The sequence below is a fragment of the Penicillium brevicompactum genome (assembly GCF_028827555.1).
Source record: "Penicillium brevicompactum strain IBT 35665 chromosome Unknown utg000005l_segment0_segment0, whole genome shotgun sequence".
NCBI classification, from domain to species: Eukaryota; Fungi; Ascomycota; class Eurotiomycetes; order Eurotiales; family Aspergillaceae; genus Penicillium; species Penicillium brevicompactum.
In genome coordinates, this window is record NW_026623208.1 from 3,815,792 (window position 1) to 3,838,526 (window position 22,735).

The 22,735-nt window shown below is 49.6% G+C and overlaps 10 protein-coding genes across 10 annotated transcripts; 5 read left to right on the top strand and 5 right to left on the bottom strand.

The window, feature by feature from the left end:
- Positions 1–112: 112 nt before the first annotated feature.
- N7506_007292 (dicarboxylic amino acid permease) lies at positions 113–1,693 on the top strand (the record flags this gene model as incomplete). Its single annotated transcript, XM_056956585.1, has 4 exons — positions 113–447; positions 498–648; positions 697–1,231; positions 1,278–1,693. The coding sequence occupies 4 exons, from the start codon at positions 113–115 to the stop codon at positions 1,691–1,693; spliced, it is 1,437 nt and encodes a 478-aa protein (XP_056810919.1).
- A 1,063-nt stretch (positions 1,694–2,756) lies between these two features.
- On the bottom strand, positions 2,757–4,378 carry N7506_007293 (taxilin; the record flags this gene model as incomplete). The annotated part of the gene is made up of 5 exons (XM_056956586.1): positions 2,757–3,248; positions 3,327–3,570; positions 3,629–3,777; positions 3,851–4,125; positions 4,240–4,378. The coding sequence occupies 5 exons, from the start codon at positions 4,376–4,378 to the stop codon at positions 2,757–2,759; spliced, it is 1,299 nt and encodes a 432-aa protein (XP_056810920.1).
- A 494-nt stretch (positions 4,379–4,872) lies between these two features.
- On the top strand, positions 4,873–8,045 carry cym1 (pitrilysin family metalloprotease cym1; the record flags this gene model as incomplete). The annotated part of the gene is made up of 2 exons (XM_056956587.1): positions 4,873–5,234; positions 5,291–8,045. The coding sequence occupies 2 exons, from the start codon at positions 4,873–4,875 to the stop codon at positions 8,043–8,045; spliced, it is 3,117 nt and encodes a 1,038-aa protein (XP_056810921.1).
- A 600-nt stretch (positions 8,046–8,645) lies between these two features.
- Positions 8,646–10,919, top strand: N7506_007295 (fungal specific transcription factor domain-containing protein; the record flags this gene model as incomplete). Its single annotated transcript, XM_056956588.1, has 8 exons — positions 8,646–8,691; positions 8,748–8,767; positions 8,992–9,272; positions 9,329–9,764; positions 9,820–10,129; positions 10,189–10,403; positions 10,455–10,518; positions 10,579–10,919. The coding sequence occupies 8 exons, from the start codon at positions 8,646–8,648 to the stop codon at positions 10,917–10,919; spliced, it is 1,713 nt and encodes a 570-aa protein (XP_056810922.1).
- Positions 10,920–11,201: 282 nt separating this feature from the next.
- N7506_007296 (uncharacterized protein) lies at positions 11,202–12,248 on the bottom strand (the record flags this gene model as incomplete). Its single annotated transcript, XM_056956589.1, has 4 exons — positions 11,202–11,775; positions 11,816–11,931; positions 12,010–12,030; positions 12,078–12,248. The coding sequence occupies 4 exons, from the start codon at positions 12,246–12,248 to the stop codon at positions 11,202–11,204; spliced, it is 882 nt and encodes a 293-aa protein (XP_056810923.1).
- Positions 12,249–12,786: 538 nt separating this feature from the next.
- On the bottom strand, positions 12,787–14,189 carry N7506_007297 (uncharacterized protein; the record flags this gene model as incomplete). Its single annotated transcript, XM_056956590.1, has 2 exons — positions 12,787–13,014; positions 13,131–14,189. The coding sequence occupies 2 exons, from the start codon at positions 14,187–14,189 to the stop codon at positions 12,787–12,789; spliced, it is 1,287 nt and encodes a 428-aa protein (XP_056810924.1).
- A 250-nt stretch (positions 14,190–14,439) lies between these two features.
- On the top strand, positions 14,440–15,564 carry N7506_007298 (uncharacterized protein; the record flags this gene model as incomplete). Its single annotated transcript, XM_056956591.1, is given in 3 exon segments — positions 14,440–14,897; positions 14,957–15,401; positions 15,412–15,564. 3 exon segments carry the CDS (start codon positions 14,440–14,442, stop codon positions 15,562–15,564), a joined length of 1,056 nt encoding a protein of 351 aa, XP_056810925.1.
- A 1,378-nt stretch (positions 15,565–16,942) lies between these two features.
- N7506_007299 (type III PLP-dependent enzyme) lies at positions 16,943–18,357 on the top strand (the record flags this gene model as incomplete). Its single annotated transcript, XM_056956592.1, has 2 exons — positions 16,943–17,243; positions 17,300–18,357. The coding sequence occupies 2 exons, from the start codon at positions 16,943–16,945 to the stop codon at positions 18,355–18,357; spliced, it is 1,359 nt and encodes a 452-aa protein (XP_056810926.1).
- Positions 18,358–18,755: 398 nt separating this feature from the next.
- On the bottom strand, positions 18,756–19,835 carry N7506_007300 (GTP-binding protein; the record flags this gene model as incomplete). Its single annotated transcript, XM_056956593.1, has 1 exon — positions 18,756–19,835. The coding sequence occupies one exon, from the start codon at positions 19,833–19,835 to the stop codon at positions 18,756–18,758; it is 1,080 nt and encodes a 359-aa protein (XP_056810927.1).
- Positions 19,836–20,540: 705 nt separating this feature from the next.
- On the bottom strand, positions 20,541–22,457 carry N7506_007301 (uncharacterized protein; the record flags this gene model as incomplete). The annotated part of the gene is made up of 10 exons (XM_056956594.1): positions 20,541–20,634; positions 20,688–20,857; positions 20,912–21,020; positions 21,073–21,315; positions 21,370–21,745; positions 21,793–21,944; positions 21,993–22,143; positions 22,193–22,210; positions 22,261–22,310; positions 22,357–22,457. 10 exons carry the CDS (start codon positions 22,455–22,457, stop codon positions 20,541–20,543), a joined length of 1,464 nt encoding a protein of 487 aa, XP_056810928.1.
- Positions 22,458–22,735: the final 278 nt, after the last annotated feature.

The following is a 22,735-nucleotide window of genomic DNA, read 5'->3' on the forward strand; positions in this document are numbered from 1 at the left end:
TGTGGGGAGATACAGATAGAGATAGCTCGATGTATATAAATGACCATATCTTGAACTTGGAGTAGACCCGTGGACACCATCTTCAACTCTGGATTTTTTGGAAACTGGGAACATGTCGAAATCGGAGAAAGCACAGAAAGATGACCCCCAAGAGTCCGGCGAGGGCCAAATGGTGTCAATTGACCTCCCTTCAAATGATCTCCGCCGTGGATTCAAGGCCCGACAAGTGAACATGCTTGCTATTGCTGGTGCTTTGGGAACTGGATTAATTATTGGGACAGGCACAGCTCTTTCCAGAGGTGGACCGGGCAGCCTGCTCATTTCTTATACCCTTACTGGAGCTGTGATTTATTTTGTCATGACTGCTCTGGGCGAAATGGCTTCTCTCTTACCAATGAGTCGTGGATTCGACGGATATGCGTCTCGATTCGTGGATCCTGCCTTTGGGTAAGCTGCTTCTTCTCGATCTATAACAGTCTGTAACTGACCCTTGATAGATTTGCCACAGGGTGGAATTACTTCTTCAAATATGCGATTGTATTGGCGAATAACCTCACGGCCAGTGGTCTAGTCATGCAGTATTGGAGGCCGGATCTCAACGTTGCTATTTGGGTGACGGTGTTCGGCGTTCTTGTTATCATGATCAACGCATGTACTATCTTCAAACTTGGTCTAATTGTTGCTAACAGGTGATAGGTTCTCCATGTTGGTAGTTTCGGCGAAGCGGAGTTCTTTCTCTCGTCTATCAAGATCATCGCTTTGGTTATTGCAATGGTCACTTGTCTCGTTGTATCTCTCGGCGGCGGTCCTAACCACGAACGGGTCGGATTTCGATACTGGAGCGAGCCAGGTGCTTTTGCAGAATATCTGACAACCGGATCCACGGGAAAGTTTCTCGGCTTCTTCGCCTGTTTGGTGCAATCCTGTTTCGCATACACCGGAACTGAAGTCGTCGGTGTAGCATTTGCCGAAACACCTAACCCGCGGCGCAATGTTCCTAGAGCCATCCGACAGACACTTTGGCGTATCTCTGTCTTCTACATTCTGGGGGTCATACTACTTGGAATGGCGGTTCCTTACAACAGCGATTTACTAATTGGAGCCACACATGAGAGCACGAGTGCTTCTGCTTCGCCTTTTGTTATTGCAATCAAAATGGGAGGTATCAAAGTGCTTCCTGACATCATGAATGCTGCCATCCTAGTATTTGTCGTGAGTGCGGCAAACACAGGTCTGTTTTCTCAGTCATTGCCTCGAACGCAGCTAATTGGTTATAGACATTTACGTCGGGGCGCGTACGCTACATTCACTTGCATCCGCTGGACATGCCCCCGAAATCTTCAAGCACACGACATCTAAAGGTGTTCCTATCTATGGAATTGGGGCAACCGCCCTGTTCAGTTTGTTGGCCTACATGAACGCCACGACCTCTGCATCCACGGTATTCGGATATCTTGTGAACTTAGTCACTGTATTCGGGACTCTGAATTGGGTTAGTCTCCTGGTGTCCTATCTTTGCTTCTGTCGCGGACTACGAGCCCAAGGGGAAAGCCGTAAAGATCTACCATACCGAGGACCTCTCCAGCCATATGGTGCATGGTTTGCATTATTTACCACAACAATCATCATACTATTCAATGGTACCTATGTCTTCCGCAATCTTCACTGTCAGTCTATCACTAACAATCACTGACCTGTCAGGATACAATACGTTCATACCTCATTTCAAGATTGCGGACCTCATAACATGCTATATTGGAATTATCGTTTATGTGGGAAACATATTCTGCTGGAAGATATTCAAGCGAACGCGACGTGTTAAGGCTGGGGATATGGATTTGACTACAGGCCGGCGGGAGTTCCAAGAGGTAGAAGAGATGGAGTCCAATCAGAGAAAATGAATGTTCCAAGGTTGTTCTAAGAGGTGGATCTGCGGTTTCAAAGTAGTCAACCTCAGGTACTACGACCTCAAACTTATTCCAAGGTTTCTTTATACTGTCTGGAGAAACTTTCCGAAGTCTCGGATTTGATCCGATATAGTAACCTTGGAAACAGTCCTGGAGCATCCTTCCCTCAACCTCCAGGGCTGAATATCCAATGATATCAGCCACCTCCTAGGCTATGGTATTCAAACTCCCACTCAGAAAGATAGTAAGAAAGACAGCAAAAAAGACAGCAAAGATTGCAAGATTCCTATCTTATCGTATACAGGTCAGTCAGGCTAAAAACATCGAAAGTAGATTCTAAAGTACTAGAGGTCCAATACTCATGAGAATGGATACACTGTAGATACCGGTGTACCAAATCTTATATTAAATATTTTATGGGCTGTTCCTCTCTTTTTGTACGAACAGAGATTGACCAAGGGTTATTGACACTAGCCTTGGAAAACAAAAGAGCCAAGTATTCATTGCGCCGTCGAGTGTATATAGTGACACATATCGTCTGGTGGAAGACGTCGTGGGCATGTGTGGAGAAGAGTAATTGGCATGTGCGTTCATTGATACTATGGCATGTACTTGTACAAAAAATATGAAACCCAATAAGACTGGGACAAACAAAGATGAAAATGTTATCTCATGACAAGTCAACAGATTGGGCCTCATAGATTGAACAACATTGATATAGCTCCATATTTGCAAAGGGCGACATAAAGCTCTCACCTCGCCAAGGTGCAAAGTCCAAATATTCACCAGTGCTCAAATGCAGTCATCATCGACAGGTAAATTTGGAGGAATCTCCGAAAAAAAGTCAATTTAGTGACAGCCATTTAACACCGGATTGCCATTTGCCCGGGCTTCCAATAGGTTCGGAGGTGGGGTCGGCCCGAAGACAGGCTTCTCTGAGGGCTGATTGACACGGAGGAGGGGTGGCTCGGGGTCTTCCTCCTCGCTGATACCGTCCTCATCATCCTCATAGTCATCATCGTACTCACTTTCAGTACCTTCATCGTCACCCTCGAGGTGGTCATCGCCTTCAGCTAGAGCCAGTCCCTCGCCTCGGCCCTGGGCTTGCATGCGTCGGCACAGGGCTTCCAGGTGGTGGCACTTGCGACGCCATCTTTCCAAGTCTTCGTGATTCCGGGTGCGTTCCTCTGCCATTTCCAAAATGTTGCGATTAGTTTGTTCGTGCTTTCGGTTCAACGTGTGATTCTCCTTCTCCAGGCGCTTGGTTTTCTTTGACATTTCTTCCATTTCCTTGCGGAACGTAAGGAAAAGATCGTTACTGTTGTTCAAAGTGTCCTCAACCTGCGCAGTATTAGTGACCGGGCAAATCCATAGGGAATCCCACGAGCCGCAAGAGCCCAGGAGTGGCTGCATAAGTACCTGTTTGAACTTTTCCACGTAGATGTTGAGCTGACTGCGCAATTCGGCCTCGGTGTGGGTGAAAGTTGAAACTTGAGACGTCAAAGCCCGGCAGCGATTCCCCTCGACCTCCCCAGCACGGCGCTGGTCTTCGAGCCGGGAGGCAAGACTTTGTATGTCGGAATCCTTGCTTCGGAGAAGAGACCGGTACTGTGAGTCGCGCGAATCAAATTGGTCGCTCACGGTCTTTATCTTAGTACGAAGCCTACATCCGGGGAGTTAGTATATTGCATTCCCATAGACAAATTATCTCGGGGTCGTACGCTTCCTCCGTATCAACATCCACTTTCTCACTGCGCGGGTTGCCCTTGGCGGCCATAACGTCTTGGATGTCGTAGAGCAGAGAATCGAGGCGTTCGTTAACAATCACCCGGGCTTTCTTCTCGGTGTCCTCCAACTTTTTGTTCTCATCCTAGCACGGCGTTCAGCGGATATTCCTTCCGTATCATTTGGCGCATTCGGTTTACGCAGTTTGATTGACCCACCTTGACCTTCTTGTTCTCCTTGGTGAGCTCCCGACACAACTTTTCCAGCTTATCCTTCATAGTTACGGTCTTGCTGAGATCGGACTTGCCCTTGTCCTGATCTTTCTGCAATTGGTCGGCCCTCTTCTTGCTCTTGGTGTGTTCCCGGTCTAGCTTCTTCATATCGGTCAAAAGCTCGATGTACTTCTTGTGGACGGTTTCGAGGCGAGTCATCGGCGATTCGATGCCATTCAAAAGCTGGTTGAGATCCCGGGTTGCTTTCTTGACATCGCGCTCTGTAGATCAGCTCCAAGTTAGCGATCCCCATGTCCAAATTAACCGCATGGTCCGGTACCCAGCCAACGCAACACAATGACTCGAGACCGCAGATTCCAAAGGGAGTCACGCACCAATTTCCGCCTCTTGGTCCTTCTCGCCCGCAGCATCCTGCTCCAACTGAGAGATTTTGGCGGCCAGTAGTTTGGAAGTCTCATTCGGGTCGGCGGTCTTCTTCGCCTTGTTCTTCTTCGCCATGGCGGTTGACGACATTGCGGCGGTTCGGTCGATTGCGTGTTTCAAAAATTTGCGCACAAGTGAGCGGGATGAGGGTTGGTAGTCGGCGGATCAATCAGACGGGTGAGAGATCCCAGAGACACGGCTCGCAGGCGGAATCACTGGCTCTGGGACGTATGTGATCGTTTATCGCTTGGGGTCAGAGAAGGACTTCGGAGCAGAACTTCGACGAGGGGAGAATGTCTTAGTCATCGAGTTCCAGAAGAGGCAACGGTAGTCTTCTTCTCAACGCACTTTCACGATGTTGTTTTGAGGCGAGAGCAAAATAATTCGGAAGTGAAGAAGGTGAGATGGAGAGAAAGAGGTTCTTTAATGACGCCCAACCCCTCAATTTCCATCAAGGTTGGAGTGCGCTTCCCCAGCTATCAACTTCGACTATACTAGGGATGATGTAAGCGATCGGAATCTGGACATTTTCGACTCCGGGGCTCCGATCTTGCTCATTCTTACTTTCTTTCACATCTTCAACTATGTTACGCTCATCAATGCGTTTTAGCCGGGTGCCTAGCCTGCATCGGCCTCTTGGTCGTTCTCTCAAACCCACCGCTCTTTCGCGCAACACATTAAGATCCGCCTCAACGGTCACAAACTTGGACAACTTCCCCCAGGTTGGCGAGAAGCTCCATGGATTTACACTGCATGAAAAGAAGCATGTTCCCGAACTTCACTTGACAGCGGTCTGGATGAAACATGACAAGACCGATGCAGACTATATGCATGTCGCCCGAGATGATAAGAACAATGTTTTTGGAATTGGGTTCAAGACTAATCCGCCCGACGCTACGGGCGTGCCTCATATCCTAGAGCATACGACGTTATGTGGCAGCGAGAAGTGAGGATACTCGTCAGTTATTGCTGTGGTAGCGCTCGCTAACATTTGATCAACAGGTTTCCCATCCGCGACCCGTTCTTCAAGATGCTTCCACGCTCACTATCAAACTTTATGAATGCTTTCACGGCCTCCGACCACACGACATACCCTTTCGCCACTACCAATCAACAGGACTTCTCCAATTTGCTATCTGTCTATCTCGACGCCACACTGCACCCACTGCTTAAAGAGTCAGACTTCCGACAAGAAGGATGGCGTCTGGGACCCGAGGACCCACGCGCTGCGCAGCCGGTGGATGGTCAACCCGAGAAGCAGCTGTCTTTGGAGGACATTGTATTCAAGGGTGTTGTTTACAATGAAATGAAGGGCCAAATCTCGGACGCGAACTACCTTTACTACATCCGGTTCAAGGAGAGCATTTTCCCTTCTCTGAACAACTCAGGCGGTGACCCGGAATACATCACCGACCTCACCCACAAGCAGCTGACGGATTTCTCAAAACGCAACTATCACCCCAGCAATTCTAAAATTCTCACATATGGTGACATGCCTCTGGCCGACCATTTGCAGCAAATCGGCGCCGTATTGGATGGCTTCGAGAAGGGTCAAGCCGATACTGATATCAAGAAGCCTTTGGATCTTACAAAGGGACCGTTGAACGTAACTGTTCCTGGACCCGTTGATACCTTTGCTGGCGAGGATAAGCAACACAAGACTTCCACCTCCTGGTATATGGGCGACACTACTGATATCGTGGAAACTTTCTCTGTTGGAATCGTCTCCTCGCTGCTTCTTGACGGTTATGGCTCACCCATGTACCGCGCTCTTGTCGAGAGTGGACTCGGCTCTTCATTCACTCCCAACACCGGTCTCGACCCATCCGGCCGGACTCCGATTTTCTCGGTTGGCCTGAACGGTCTGACTGAAGCAAACGCTTCGACCATCAAGGATGTGATTCAGAATGCTCTTCGTGAATCCGTCTCTGCCGGATTCAGCGAGGAGAAGGTTCAAGGATTCCTTCACCAACTGGAACTCGCGCTCCGCCACAAGACCGCCAACTTTGGTATCGGCGTGATGGAGAAGACCATCTCCACTTGGCTCAATGGCTCAAACCCCATGAAAGAATTGGCTTGGAATGATGTCATCAATGAGTTCAAGGCCAGATACGCGCAGCCTCGTTACCTGGAATCTCTGGTCGAGAAGTACCTGATCAACGATCAGTGTATGACTTTCACCATGGTTGGCACTTCTACTTTCGGCAAGGAGCTCGACGATAAGGAGGTGGTGCGCAAGGACACAAAACTTGCGCAGCTTATTGAGCAGCACGGATCCGTGGAGAAGGCGGTTGCCAAGCTTGGAGAAGAGGAGCTTGAGCTTCTCAAGATCCAAGAAGATGCCCACAACGCCGATCTGAGCTGTCTTCCATCGTTGAGGGTAAAAGATATCTCCCGGCAGAAGGAGCGGAAGCCTGTCAGAGAGGCTAAGGTCGACGGCACTGATGTTGTCTGGCGTGAAGCTCCTACCAATGGCCTTACCTACTTCCAAGCCTTGAACGACTTTGTCGATCTGCCCAATGATCTCCGATTGCTCATGCCTTTGTTCAACGACTGTGTCATGCGCCTCGGAACCGCAAACCGATCGATGGAACAGTGGGAGGATCTTATCAAGCTCAAGACCGGTGGCATTTCAACCTCATCTTTCCTCGTGTCGTCGCCAACACATCTTGACCGCTTCAAGGAGGGCATGCAGTTCTCTGGATTCGCTGTTGATGAGAACATTCCCGAGATGCTGGAAATGCTCTCTGTTCTTGTCACAGAGACCGATTTCACGAGCCCTGCCGCCCCCGCAATGATTCAAGAGCTTCTGCGGATGACTACCAACGGAGCCTTGGATGCCATCGCGGGAACTGGTCACCGGTTTGCCGTGAACGCTGCGGCAGCTAGCCTCTCGCCCAGCTTCTGGGTCCAGGAGCAGCAGTCTGGTCTTGATCAGCTGCAGGCCACAGCTAACCTGCTTCGCGATGCTGAGTCCTCCCCGGAGCGCCTTCAGGAGCTCATTGAGAAGCTTCGGCTGATCCAGTCCTTTGCGATCACTTCGTCTAACATGCGCATCCGCATGGTCTGCGAGCCGGAGAGCGCTAGCCGCAACGAGTCCACTCTGCAAAAGTGGATCTCTGGTCTGCCTCAAGCCAAGTCTCCTGTTTCCAACTTGTCCACCGCTGGCTTCAAGTCGGCTGAGAAGGCCTTCTATGATATGCCATACAAGGTCTACTATTCCGGACAGGCCTCCCAGACTGTGCCATTCGTTGATCCATCCAGTGCGCCTCTGAGCGTCCTGTCCCAACTCCTCACTCACAACTACCTTCACCCCGAGATTCGGGAGAAGGGAGGCGCGTATGGTGCTGGAGCTAGCAATGGCCCCATCAAGGGCATGTTCACCTTCATGAGCTACCGGGACCCCAACCCTCTGAACTCCCTGAAGGTATTCAAGAACAGTGGTATCTTTGCTAGAGACCGCGCCTGGTCCGAGCGTGAGATCGAAGAAGCCAAGCTTGGCATCTTCCAAGGTCTCGACGCTCCTGTCAGCGTTGACGATGAAGGCGCTCGTTACTTCATGAGCGGTGTTACCCATGAAATGGACCAGCGCTGGAGAGAGCAAGTCTTGGATGTTACCGCCAAGGATGTGAATGCCGCCGCGGACAGATTCTTGGTGAACGCCTCTCGCAAGGCCACTTGCGTTCTCGGCGAGAAGAAGGACTGGGCTGAATCTGAATGGGAAGTCCGCAAGCTTTCCATGGATGCCAGTGCTTAAGCAGGGCGCCAACGCGCACTTGATCTCTCGCACACATCGTACCCCTCAGGGTTGTACCTGTCGAAGGTACTTGTATCACTATCATATTTCCCCATGTATTTCTACATGCATTTGCCCCTGTGGCATCGCACCCCTTGTACATATATCCGTGCATACATATCTGCATAGAACACCTTCCTCTTCCTCGTCCTTCCCATCTCCACCCCCCCTATCATTTCTAGTGACCCGCGCAGAAGATCTTCACGTGCCTCGTGCACAGAGCTTATCTATCACATCTACAATCAGCTACTCCCTTTGGTTGGCAGGTGTCGCATTCAACCCGAGTGCTTGCGCAAGAATAAAGGGAATGTGAGTCCTTGTGACACACTTCCCTTCTACATTTTTCGGAACCGCCCTGGACCTATAAGTCTACACAGGACGGACTAAAAATGCGAGAACATCCACCAAATAGACGTAGAAATGACAAGCAAATTGATACGAAGAAATGCCGAGTCCGCGGGGAAGCGGAGAAACGCTAGTCTCCCCTGATAAGCCGATCATTCCATCTCGACTTCCGTTCGAATATTCACCTTCCAAATGGGTTGATCTCATGTTCGCACAATGAACAAATCAGTGTCAACGGGCCCTAGACCTACCAAGGCCTGTGGTAAGTTTCAAGGTTAGAGAGCGTTGTTATCTGAAAGGAGCTAACAGCCTCAAAAGTCAATTGCCGGCGATTGAAGGTATATCATATATGCATGCTCTTCTGGTGATCAAAGCCGACCTCGGGAATTTCTATTGACTTACCACACATGGATAGATGAAATGTGAGGTATCTGGGCCACCTCCTTGTCGTCGGTGTCGACATACGCGGGCAACTTGTGTATTCAAGCCCCGGGCCAATGTGAGCAAATGCCTGGGCACCTTCCATACTCCAACGAAGCTCTAGATCTGACCATTTATATAGGCATCCCATTTACATGAATTGGCTGATCTACATGACCATACACCTAATTCCGTACCGATCATCCCGGGTCACCAATCAATCTTGGATCGCTTGGCCAGGATCGAAGCTTCACTGGGCATTGGGGAGATAGAAGATGATCATTCTGGCGAAATTGATGTTGAAGAGCCATCAGACCAGACTCCTGGAGTGTACCGTGCAATCGCACGTCTGCGATTGATTACTCGTCCAGCCCCAGATGAAGTGGTTTGGTCTCGACCAGTTGTCGAACAGCTGTGGAACTCGTATGTTTATTTCTTTCGGTGATTTTTGAATGATCTGGTGACTGACAAACTTACAGCTTCTTGAGCAATCTTCCACTTCTTCATTTTCTGACAGATCGCAGCGCATTTGCCTCTCCTACCCCTTTGTTGTTAGCCTCTGTGCTTTACATAGCTGCTTTACATCATCCATCCTCGGATCAGGCGTCTTTGATCACTGGATATTTTGCCGCTACTTGCTGCGCCATTTCTGAGCTGGTAACACCGGCTTTATATCATACTCCAGTACGAAGTGCCCCGGGATGGGGTAGAGAACAGCATGACTCCCGACAGTCCAAACGAGAGAACGCATTTCGCAATATTCTCGGGCTAATCATGGCGAGTTTGAGCTCCGAGGCTTATATCGATGCTACTGGGTCATGGATTGCAATGGCATACCGCATCTGGCTTGACCATTGTCCCGTCGATTTGACTAACACTACACAGGATTGGCGTGGTCTTTTTTCGGGGTTACAGGTGAGTATTGAATGATTGATGATTGTTATCCGATATTAAGCGCATTATCTCCCAGGTAATTGATATTGAACATGCTTCAATGCATATGTCGTACCCTCTGCTTCCCCGGCATGCCCCCGCACCAGGTATCCAAAGGCTGGATAGTCAGCAAGGAAATGCATTCCAGGGCCTCGCTGAAATGATGCATTTTGGCTTAAGTCATTTCGTCGGACGGGGACTGCCAACTATATGGTCATCAATCGGTGCAGATTGTACAGAAATAGCCTCCGAAGCGCGAAGTCCCTTCACCCCAAATGACCTGCAGATAATCAGGCACTGGGCTCGGAAATTAGATGACTGGTTGGTTCTCTACAATGGCACATCTCGTGAGTCAACACAGTACGATAGAGAGAAAACGGATTTTTCAAAGGCTGACATATCGCAGAACCCAGTCCATCGGATCGGCAGGGAATACTTCTCTTGCTGCAATATCATCTCCATAAACTCTACGTCCTTTCAATATATCACCCTGCTCGCGGATTCGATCTAAGTCCTGCAAATATAAGTGCGACAGAAAGACACGAGTTGCTTGTCTCAGCAAGAGCGGTATTGCGATTAAGGCGAGATGATGCTAGTATATGGTCTAACTGGGACCTAGTTGTGAGTCGCCTCGAATGAAACATTGGAGAAACCCCCGTTCTAACCAACCAGATGATTACCTGGGCAGCAATATTACTCCTCCAAGGCGTTGAAGATGGAATGACCCACCAAGATGGTATGCTACGTTCAAACATCATCTACCAAAACAAAGTAATCTAACCATCTGCATTGTCAGACCTCTATCTTATCCAAGCCCATCTTCAAAGTCTGGAAAGACACAACCAGTCGGTACCTACCATCCATGCATTGTTGTTCCAGCGTCTCGAATCAAATATGCAAGCTATGCACACCCCTCCAGATACAAGCTCAGCGCTGGTATTCCCAGGACCTGGATCGGGTGATTCATGGACGATATTCGATCAGGAGATCATGTCCCTGGCTAACCCAGCATGGTTATTTGAGGGATCTACACAGTTTCAGCAGTCTCAGACCCCCTTTACGGCGCCGCAATTGCAGAATACTTTGCCGTCTGCTGGAGGTCCTATAATTCCTGTGTCTGCACCCGCTACAGAGTAAACTCGGGATCTGAAAACGCTTCCTATCCATCTTTTTTGATATTTTTTTTCGTGTCTTTTTTCGGGGTCTTTTAAAAGTTGCAGGTAATAATAAAGATACATTGTGTAGTAAGAAAATTGCAGCACACCCGAAATATCTCAATTCCAAGGTTATAAGTACAAGTCAGATGTAAAGTGCGGTCTGTATATCACACTTGCTGACCCTTTGACACTATGGATACTTGACTGTAGCATCTCAAAAGTACCACCGACTCGGTTCAAAGACACTTTTATTGATGCGGCCCTACACTCTTCTAACACTAAATCTCAGCTTAAACGTCTCCAACCCCCCATGATAATCCTTCATCATCTTATCCGCACCAGCCCACTTCTCCATCCACGTCTCCACTTCCCACCCAGTCCCCGTCTCATTACCCACCTGCTCCCAAAGCTTCTTCCACGTAGCTGTATCATGTCGATAGTGCTTCCCAGCAGCTTCCTCATCTTCCGGAGGCGGTGGATCAATCCGACCAACCTGACGCCCGATAATAAGAGACCCAGGCTGATCACGAAGCAACCCAACGAGCCGCTTTGCCACGGCCACTTGCTGATCCCAGTTAAAAAGGTGGAAAAAAGAGGCGGCGTTGACGATGTCTATCTGGTTGCTTAGATTCTTCACGAGATCTGAGTTGTCGTCGAAGATATCTGCTTCGATATAATGGGCTTTGAGGCTGTTGTGGTCGTTGAAAAGGTCGTAGCCTATATCGAAGAAATCCCGACGCAGATCTGAGGCGTATAGGTTCTCTGGTGGGACACCTTCGAAGACCTCATACTTGTTAACGGGCTTCACGGGCTTCAAATTGCCCAGATGAGTGTTGCTAGCTCACCAGTTGACGCAACTCTTGCCCGACGGCACACCCAACATCAAGTAGTTTTTGGCCGGATTTAAGCCTCTGCAGAATCTCAGGATAGGCCGGTGACTGTGGAATGCTCAAATCCAAGAATCGAAAGGCTCCGATACACGGGTACGGAAACTGATTTGGGTGAGTAGCCGCTCCAGAATCATACACAAGCTGAAAGGGAACTGCTTTGGGTCTTTGGTTTCAACGTACCACGAAAAATGCTCGGTCTCTCTGTATTGATTAGTAGCAATAGATTCAAGGCGAAGGATGCAACTCACCACTTTCTTTACATGGTCCACAACCTGGTCCGGTGGGATGTTGCTGTATCGTTCGAGCAGAGTCTTTGCTGGCTCGGGGGCCTCGGTCAAGTCAGGCTCATACCAAAGGAATTGATGAGGGTCGAAGCCACCATCTAGAATGGCTTTGAGATCGGACTCGGCTTTGGCCATGGTACTTTACTTGGTACTTGGTTTGGGGGAGAAGGAACCTTGGGAGACGTGTAGTTCGGTTAAGGCCCCACTAACGCGGGGGTGATTTGCTATGATGTTCGTCTTTAGCTGAAACCTTCGAACGTCCGACGAAGGAAACTTTGGGAATTGTTGATATTTAGCACAGTTCTAATGATTTGAAGACCATTTACAAAGTGTAACCTTGGAATGTCCTCCGCACCGGAGACTTCAGCCTGAACACCTTGATACAGAATCATCGTGTGTCTAAGGCCTCTCTTCAAGGCCCGAAGTCACATTTCAGATCTCCAAGGCTTTATTAATCAAATATCAGTCAGGATACTGATTCTACAGACTGACATCTCGCCCTTGATGATATTTGTAGAAAAATATGTTGTCTCATTCATCCCAATGCTCTTTGGGTCATATCGTGGGGTATAATGTACATCAAAGTCGCTCATTAGTATCGTACAAGAAAAACAATGGAATGCTAAAGCATCACTTGAATAAAAAATAAAAGGGTTGTCGCTCTTCGGCTTGCTCAATGACGAGGTCCAGTATCATCCAGTTCGTGAGGGGACATAGCTCGCGGTGAAGCTTTCGACAAGCCGGAATCCATAGCCAGCGACGAGGGTGACATGGAGAGAGCAGGGAAAGGTTCGGTTTGGTTGTTGGATAGTCGACGACTGGACGACTCGCTGAAGGTTCGTTTCGGGGTATGCGGGTGATCTTCGTCTTGTGACAGGATACTTGGATGTGATGATGCAGGCTAGAAGTAAGACAGATGTGGGTCAGCGCATGTTGAATTCAATTGCAAGTGCAAGTGCAAGCGCAAGCGCCATTGGAACTGGGATCCAAAATCCCTTGGGGTTATCTTGCTCATACCTTATCGCCCGTATCAAGGCCTCGACTGAAAGCCAGTTCTTGTGCTGCAAGTCGCCTCCTCGCTATCGTCGCTTCTTCCTCTTGTGCCGCGCGTTGCTCTTCCGATTTCAAATCGGCTAATGACGGGGTTTCCACGCTTTGAAGAACAGAATCATTGTAGCTTGGTGAACGTTTGGCAGAGCGTTTCTTCTTGCGTTTTGTCTTCTTGGACGAATCACCGCCCAGACTAGACGCAGACCCAGACTTAATTTCAGATCTAGGTCCTGACTGATCATCCGACTCCAACCCAGTCCCCCGACGCCCAAAAGCAAGTGCAAATTCATCATCCAAGGGCACGGCATCTTCCTCCTCGTCGCTGGGGAATAGATCACCGCGCGAGCTGAGGGAGTTCTCAGTCCCACGGGAGGATTGCGTCGCACTCCGGTTCCTACGATTCGGCGTAGGCGAAATCGGCATCTCATCATCCGTAGCTTCCATCAACGGTTCGTCTTCGTGCGCATAGCGTCGCGCACCGGGATGTTCTTGTAAATCAGCGGCAGACGGGCGGTACTTGACGCCTCTTGCGCCGAATCGCCAAGGAAAACGCTCTAAGAATCCCAGCAGCGACGAGCTTGGAATAACAGTCGGATCGACACGGTTGTCTGGAATGTGCACGGTGCTCCTGCGCCTTGTGTTGCGTGTCCCGTAGCTCATCCGCCGCGGGCGACGCGGCTGGTCGGCAGGACCGCGCGCCAGCCCGCTCCCAGCCAGCAGTCGGTCGAGTTCTCCTGTTCCCCAGCCTAGTAACCCATCGTCTTCTTCTTCGTTGTCCCAATCGTCGTAGAAATCGAAGTTCGCTTCTGCTTGGCCGCGGCGTCGTCGCCGGAGGTGGTCTTCCCGGCTCGGCAGGCAAGGGGCTGTGCATGCAGTGACACAATCTCCAATGGAGGTGAAGCAGGGAGAGATATAGTTGTGGGAGAAAGCGTATAGGCCTTCTTGGGCGGTTTCGTTGGCGGTCTCAAGGTTATGGGAGATCTGATTGATCCGCTGCCGGATGCGGGGGTCGCGCGCTCGTATCATGTCAACGGTGGGAAGGGGGAAGTTGGGAATGATCGCGAATGTCGACACCACCGGCTATCGCCCGCGACATGGAACAATCAACGGGAGTGTAGACGATGTCATCTCAGGTTTATGTCAGCCGGCACGTGAGATAGCTATCCGGGGTAAATTTCGTGAAGATCTCGAGATTCTGAAGCCGATTGAGTCGGAGAATTTGAATTGTTTCTTGTTTCTTGTTTCTTGTTTTGTTTTGCTTTGTTTTCTCTAGAAGATGGTCTACTATGTTCGGTTCTTGAAAACACCCCGCATTCAACAGCAAAAGGGAGTTGTCTCCATCACTGCTCTTATCTGCATCACCACCGATCTGGGCGACTCGTTTTTGGCCGAAGATGTCGATCTGGTGGTAATTGTCCGCGAAAAGGGCGGTAAAATTGCTCTTGAGAAGCAGACCAAATGGAACGCTTATAATCGCGAGCTGCCCATCACTCTCAGCCCTCTTCCGGCTAAATTGGCCGGCAAGACTCTGGAATTGGAGATCGATACACCAGAGCACCAAAGGTCCACCCCACTCGAGACCGGCCCAGTGCCATTGGTGATGGGCGCAATCAGCGCACCGTTCGGACCTCAATCCGCACCGGCTGCTAAGCTTGTTCAGCGGATCATTGTCGCTCCCGGTGTACAGCTACCCGTTTGGGAAGAGACTGGAAACAGCATTGCCCGACATATCTGGTAAGTCAACTCTCTGTACTTCGACCCCCAGCTCGAGATTCTAAACACGGCTGTTTCAGGGATGCAGGCCTCGCGACCGTTGTCTATCTGGGTGAGACTCTACGAGGGATGTCTAACAAACCCCCCGCAGAGTCAAAGATGCCCGCATTGGAATCTGTCCTCTCCCGCGGCGACCGATCCATCCAGGTAGTCGAGCTCGGTGCCGGGTGTGGAATCGTGGGCATTGGCTTGGCGCAGATGCTCCCCAACTGCTCGGTGTTACTCACGGACCTCCCCGAGGTTGAAGAAATCATAACGCGCAATATTAATTCAGCCCGCCAAGCCAGCGCGTCCAGCGTTAGGTATCAAAATCTGGACTGGGAACATCCCCCGGAGAACCTTTGCTCGCAGCCTATTGAGCTGATCCTCGTCTCGGATTGTACCTACAACGCTGACAGCTTGCCTGTGCTGGTCTCTTGTCTGGACCGATTGGTTCGGGCTTCCCCCGGGGGCCCTTATATTGGTGTCTCTTAAGAGACGGCACGAGAGCGAAACCGTGTTTTTCGAGTTGATGCGTTCAGCCGGATTCAGCTCGGTGCAGGACAGCATGGAGCTTCCATCCGAACATGAACAAGTGGATGAGATAGAGTTTCACTGTTATAGTCGAGAATATAAGAAGGATGTATGAAGGCTGTCGAGAAGGATACTACGTATTTGACAGCGTACAAGTATTTGCACTCGGTATACTCGGTATTTTCGGTGTTCGCGGTACGGAAGATTCTCATACAATTGCCCATACAGTCACCGGAGGGCCGTGCGCACTGCGTCATTTCCCACTTTTTGCGGGTCTGGCCCTTTTTTTTTTTTAAAGCTCCGTTTTGTACTGCGTACGAAGTTACCGTAATTTTGTATTGAAGTGTGCACAAGGTAAGTCTCAAGGTCAGTACGAAGTACGAAGTGTAAGCATATGCAGTTGCCCAAGTGAATCTCATATCAATCTCTCGCCAAGTGATCAGCCCTCGTACCTACAGCTACCATTGTACCTTGAAGTAACTGTACCTGGATCGAAGGGTAAAGACGCATAGCCCTGTATCGTCCAACTAATCAGAGGAAGTATAGAGTAGGACCATGACCATACACCGCAACTCATACGGAGTACCCTCGCAGAAACCGGGATTGGACTAACTGTACGGGACTAACTGCATAGAGGCCGGGATGCGCCCAAAAATAACCAAAATAACCAAAATAGTGCAAAGAAGCCAGAACACGAAAAAAAAATGGCGCATAGGCTGTCAAACTGGGAATGAGAGCGAGAGTTGTGGCCTAAACCCCCGAAAAAAAACTGCTGTACGTAAGCAGGGTCGCTTTTTTTCCCCACGGTCCGTCATCATCTTTTTTTCTCCATCCTCATTTTTGAGTAGCAACATTCAGGTGAGTCTTTTTATTTCTCCTTCGTCCTCTCGGTTTGCTGTGCCACTCTGCGCGGTTTGTTTCCCCCCAATGGATCTTGTGTGCCCTAGGCCCACCGCCTGAAAGGATTCTTTGACAAATTCCCTCGAGCCCTTGCGTTTCGTCCATCTTATATCTCTCATAGCGACCGAGCTACGAAGATCTACCGCTAACACTGTGACATTGCTCAGATTTGGTACCTTGGTTCCATTCTCCCCCTCAGCTCGACCTTGCCTTTGGAATCCCCAAAGGCACTTCGGTCACCACGGCTCCAGCAGCCTCTTTCTTGCTTCTCAGCCAAATTGTCTCCACTCGACGTCTCCGCGACACTCTTAACAACATTCCACCTCCTGGTCTTCGCTGAACTTTCGTCCGGTGCGCCTTTTTTCGTCCCTTTGACGTCCCCGGAGATTATTCCCTCGTCCTCTGAGCTGCCGCATAGGACTTCTTCGAAGGTTCTTCCTCTTCAGGGGGAAGGGTCTAGGAGGCTTGGTCCAGTCAACTACGGTTGTGACACTTTTCGTCCTCCCTAACGCGCAGTCGCCTGCCAGTTAAATACTTTTCTACTATTACTACTTTTTTTTTGTCTATTTCAACTTGTGCTGAGTCGCAGCGGCATGGTTATGGCACCCACTGCGTGTGTATCGACTGCCGAAGTCCGCACTGTCAAGAAGGACTTTGCGAGGAGCCTGGACCATCTCGGTCTGGTCAGCAGTCATGGCGAGGACACCTTGTCGCAATCTTCGTTGACTGCCAAGGAACTGGTGTTGGAGGTGTTGAAGAAGCGTGCAGCGGAGGTGGATGTGGACCACTGTGGCCCCGGGGAGGAGGATGCCTTCTATGTGGCAGACATGGGGGAGGTCTACCGCCAGCATATGCGCTGGAAAATGAACTTGGGCCGTATCAAGCCCTTTTATGGTAGGTCTTCCGCCGCTGGATCGGACTTCGAATCTTGCTAACCCAGAACCTCACAGCTGTTAAGTGCAACCCGGATCCCGAGGTTCTGCGCCTGATGGCCCAGCTTGGAAACGGTTTCGATTGTGCTTCCAAGGCTGAGATCGATCTCGCCCTTCAGACGGGCATCGATCCCAGCCGTATCATCTATGCGCAACCCTGCAAGACCAAGTCTTACTTGCGCTACGCTGCTGAGGTCGGAGTCAAGCAGATGACCTTTGACAATGCCGACGAACTGTACAAGATCAAGGCAACTTTCCCCGATGCGGAGCTCTACCTTCGCATCCTGACGGATGACTCGACCAGCCTATGCAGGCTGAGCATGAAGTTCGGTGCTTCCATGGATCTGGCCCGCCCGCTCCTCGAACTGGCTTACAAGCTGGATCTGAAGGTGGTTGGAGTCAGCTTCCACGTCGGTTCCGGCGCCGAGGATCCTCGAGCCTTCCTCAAAGCCGTCCAAGATGCCCGCATGGTCTTTGACCACGCAGAGGAGATCGGTCACGAACTCCACACCCTTGACGTCGGCGGTGGCTTCTGTCAGGATTCCTTCGAGAAGTTCGCTGGCATTCTCGGTGAAGCCGTGGATTCCTACTTCCCTCCGAATATCCGCGTCATTGCCGAGCCCGGTCGCTACTACGTGGCTACCGCTTATACCCTGGCTGCCAACGTCATTGCCCGTCGCGATATCCCCGACCCGGTGGATCCCTCCCGGGACGCATACATGCTGTACCTGAACGATGGCGTCTACGGCAATTTCTCGAACATCATCTTCGACCACCAGCACCCTATTGCCCAGGTGCTGACTTGCGCTTCCGAGGGCCCCCAGTCTGGTTCTCCGAACTCTGCGACTTCGGAGGAGATCACTTACTCCATCTGGGGCCCCACCTGTGACGGCATTGATGTCATCTCGGAGCGCATCAACCTGCCTGGCCTGCTGAACACTGGTGACTGGCTCTACTTTGAGGACATGGGCGCATACACCAAGTGCAGTGCTACTCGCTTCAATGGTTTCTCCGACAACCACGAGGTTATCTATATCTCGAGCGAAACGGGCGCCTCTGCTCTCCTCGACTACTAGTCGTTCTTTTCTTTCTTGCTTGAACATTTTTGGAATTCATACGCTTTGAGTCTTCGTTGGGATATAACTTCGGTTTGAGTTCTATGCGTCGGGTCTAATATTGTATCTATTTTGCGTTCTTGCTGCATATGCCACTGCTTATTTTTTGCCATCTAGATTCTCTTAGAATAGAGTCGCCCTGGCGTTGCATCTGCATTGGCCTGATTTTCCTTGTGCTCTTTTTGCGGTCATCTTATTTGTGCCGTTGAGCTCGACACCAAAAAGTCTAGACATTCATTTGATCATTTGTACATTTGCTCTATCGTCGCGGTCTTAAGGTATCTATCTTTATGAACAAAAATCACATCACACATCACACATCACGGCTGTACATAGGCTGGAGCACCCTACTCCAGAATCTAGACCAATCGCTCCACACTGAGCTCTCCCTCGCCCTCGCTCGTCTGAACCAGGCCACCTGCTTCGAGCTTCTTCTTCCACTTTGTGGACTCATACCGCGCAAGAATCAATGTAACGCGAGCCGCAACACCTGGATCCGCAGACTCAGCAACCACAGCGGAGGGTGTGCACGTCCAGCGTCCAAAAGCCCAATTCAAAATGTAATGCTGAGTCCCCGGCGTATGAATCTTCTCTCTCTTCTGCATATCATCCGATGTCTCAACCGGAAGATTCGAGTTCTCACACCTCACAATGCCCTTAATCCGATAAACCTCTTCTCTGGGCGCAGCAGAAAGGAACTTCTCAAGCGCAGCGACATCAGTCACCCCAGAATCAGACTTCAGCACAACAGACAAGACCTCAACCTCAGACTGATGATCATGCTTATGCTTATGGTCATGGTCATGGTCATGTCCCTTCTCAACCTCATCATCCTTAAACAAAGCCCCATCAATCCCAAGCAACACATCCACATCCACACGACCCTTATTCGACTTCACCCAAGGCGTCTCAACCTCCAAATCTCCAACACGATCAAGCGCAATATCAAACTTCTCAGGCAAATCCTCCCACTTATTAAACACGATCAAATCAGTGTACTTTGCCTGAATCTTCGCCGTATACGAGGTATCCTCATACCCTTCCCAGTTTTCAACATCGATAACACTGATTACGCCGTCGAGCACGAAGTGTCCTCCTTCCCGCGCCAGCCGATTCACTTCCATCGCGAGAGTTGCGGGGAATGCGCTGCCGCTTGTTTCGATGACGATGCGGTCGGGGCTCACTTCGGAGCGGAGCTGTTCGAGGGCATCGCTGAGTTGGCCGACGAGATTGCAGCAGATGCAGCCGTTTAGGAGTTCGCGGACGCCGCTGATGGATTGGGTGGAGGCGAGTTGGGAGTCGACGGCTACGTCGCCGAATTCGTTTTTGAGGAGGGCGAGTTTGTAGGTTTTTGGGAGTTGGGGGATGAGGTTTAGGAGGATGGTTGTTTTGCCGGAGCCGAGGAAGCCCGTCACGATGGTGATGGGGATTGGGGCCATGGTTGCTGGTATGGTTTCGGGGGTTGGTTGCGAGTTGCGGTCGCGCGATCTGCGGAGGGGTAGTAAGCCCTGGTTTTGGTGCCCTAGTTTCCTGTTTGGGGTCATGGTTGGGTTCTATTTAAGTCATACTCCGAACTTGGGGTCAACGCTGTGGACAGAGGTTTGTATAAACCTGTACGAGTCGAGTTTCCTTTTTTTTTAGGACTTCAGCCATCTCAATTTGTTGGAAAGAATCGAGCTCTTGGGAATGGTCATATCAGGTTAGTATCAGCCCGCAATATAGAAACCACGTCTTTATTTCAACATTGTTCACGGAGATTATAGCCAAGACCTTTTGATTCCAAGGTTTGTCGAAGCAATGTGAAATATTGCTATAGTTATAAAGTAGAAGATTTGGCTCCGTCGATTCTAATGCAAAGAAAATATCCATGGATATTTTCAAGATCTTAGCCTATCTATCCCAAGGGTTCAAAGGTCTACTCCGAGATCAGAACCTTGGAATCATTAAAATCTTAATTTTTAGATTCTTCGAATGATCTTGTTTCATTGCTTGATTCGCTCTATCTTTGATTTCAAAACCCTAAAAGTACTCAAATTCAGACACCTGGCCGCGCCCCAACGCGGCTCTCATACTTGTGAACGTCATACTCTCTGGTACTGATGGTGATAATATAATAGCTGATCAAGACCTCGGGATTAAAGATGTTAGTTCTTCGCTGGCTCGCTCTCGACTACGACAGTGTCTCTTTCCTCGTCACTGCCCTCCTGAGATGACAACTCGACATCTTTCCTCTGTTCCCTGTTTCCATGTATTAGTACCGTACTTCATCAAACCGTGTCGGATATTCTTACCTTCGCCATATGACTATTGAAGCCATGAAACCCGCCCATAGCAGGAGGAAAAAGACAAACGAAACGGGCCAGCCCTTTCGCCATCTCGGTGCACCGTCTGGTCCGGCTGTCGGATATGCTAGCAAAGGGACCCAAATATTGAAGGAATAACCAAAAGACATCATTGCTCCCTGAGTGGAGAGTCAGTAAAGCTTTTTATTGGAAAGGCTTGCACAAGAACTTACCATAATGAGGGCGCGCTCTTCGGCATCGTCTCGGCAGATGATGTTGATGGTAGAGTACAGAATCGGACTCAAGCATCCAGCTGCACCTAAAAAGTACCAGGCGACAAACCTTTTGTCCGGATTAGTTGAATTGTATGAAACATTCGCAAGACGAGACTCACTTCAGCGTGGTAGGGATGTTCCAAACAATCATGCATAGAGTTGAAAACAGACACAAAGCAGATGCGATGGTATAGATAATCCATTCGGGGTAGATAGCTGCCAAAGTGGTACCTAACCATGATGCCACAATGTTAATCGCGTAAGTCACTGTCGGCAGTTGGTTTATTTGAGTCACAGAGTATCCCTCTGCTTTCAGCCACAGGCTCATATAGCTGCTTGGGTAAGAGCAGATGATCATGCATCTAATTGCGTATTAGCATCAAAAATCAGTCAAACGAAGCGTTGTAAATACTCACGCGTAACAAGAAATGAATACCCAGATATGCCATCTCTTGAAGGTCCTCTTGAACACATCCAGAGTCATCTTTCCAGGCTGACGAATCTTCGCTCTCTTCGTTCTCTCCTTTGCCAACGCGATATCCGCTTCAGATAAATAGAATGGCTTTGGTGAACCAGGGATACCAGGGAAGATCAGGAACCCGATCAGTGCAACTGGAATAGTGAATATTCCATCAATGATAAACAGCCATCTCCATCCAGGCATGCCTCCAACACCGGACAAATTGGTGTATGCAGATGCTTGAAGATACCCACTGACCATCGTGCCGAGGGGATTGCAGATGAACCATGTACCGGCTCGCTTGAACAGCTCGGGTCCTGTATACCAAGATCCTTTAAATGGTCAGTACTGCATGGGGGTCATTCCGATGCAGACTCACCGAGAATAAAATGGGTTCCGGCGAAGACGGGGGCTTCCAGAGCACCGACTAACACGCGGAGAGCGTAGAGTTGGGTGACATTCGTCACTCGGGATTGGGCAAACGTGCAGATGCCCCAGAGGATTTCCAGGGTCGGGAGGAGCCAGCGAGCTCTGTGGATAATTAGCATGCGCAAAAGGGTTCCAACTATCTGGACTTACAGTTTCGGTCGTGACATCAACAGCAGCCCTGGAATTTGGAACACTACGTATGATGTGTAGTAGCAGACGTTGAAGTAGTTGAGCTCGTTGCCGTACAGACCAAAGTCTTCTTTTAGTCCACTAACGTACGCATTGCTGATGTTTGTCTGATCTATACATAATCAGATTTATGCTGAGACTGGTTCATGAGCGAGACATACCGAGGTATTTGACGAAGACTGCGGCTTTTAGATATGATCTATTTCATTGGCATTGTGCAGGTACTTACAGCATAGACACGCAAAGACCAAAATGGACAAGTCCAGCTTGAACAACAGTCTTCGAAGATCAGCATAAGCATGTAATTTGATTTTTATCCACTCACTTTCTCTCTTCGGAGGGATAGGAAGATGGATACCAGTTGAAAACCTCTTTAATGAGACCCAACAGGGACAATCTCCCAGCTTTGGACTTTTGATCAGACATGACCGACGAAGCCAAGCGATCCAAAATCAAATATTCGAGTTGATCCCAAATTCGACGGGAACTGAATTCCTGGCCATTGAAACTACTTATAAACAAATGTTGATCTATTAGAGCACTAGAGCACTCGAACTACATTGAAAGAAGAATATTAAGCAATTCCCCCACCCACTTTCACCATAATAGTGATCTAGATCGTCTTAAAAGAGACCAAAAGAGACCAGAATGTATGTGAACCCGAGACTAAATGTTCTGCCGTAGACGACATGCCGCTGACTGAT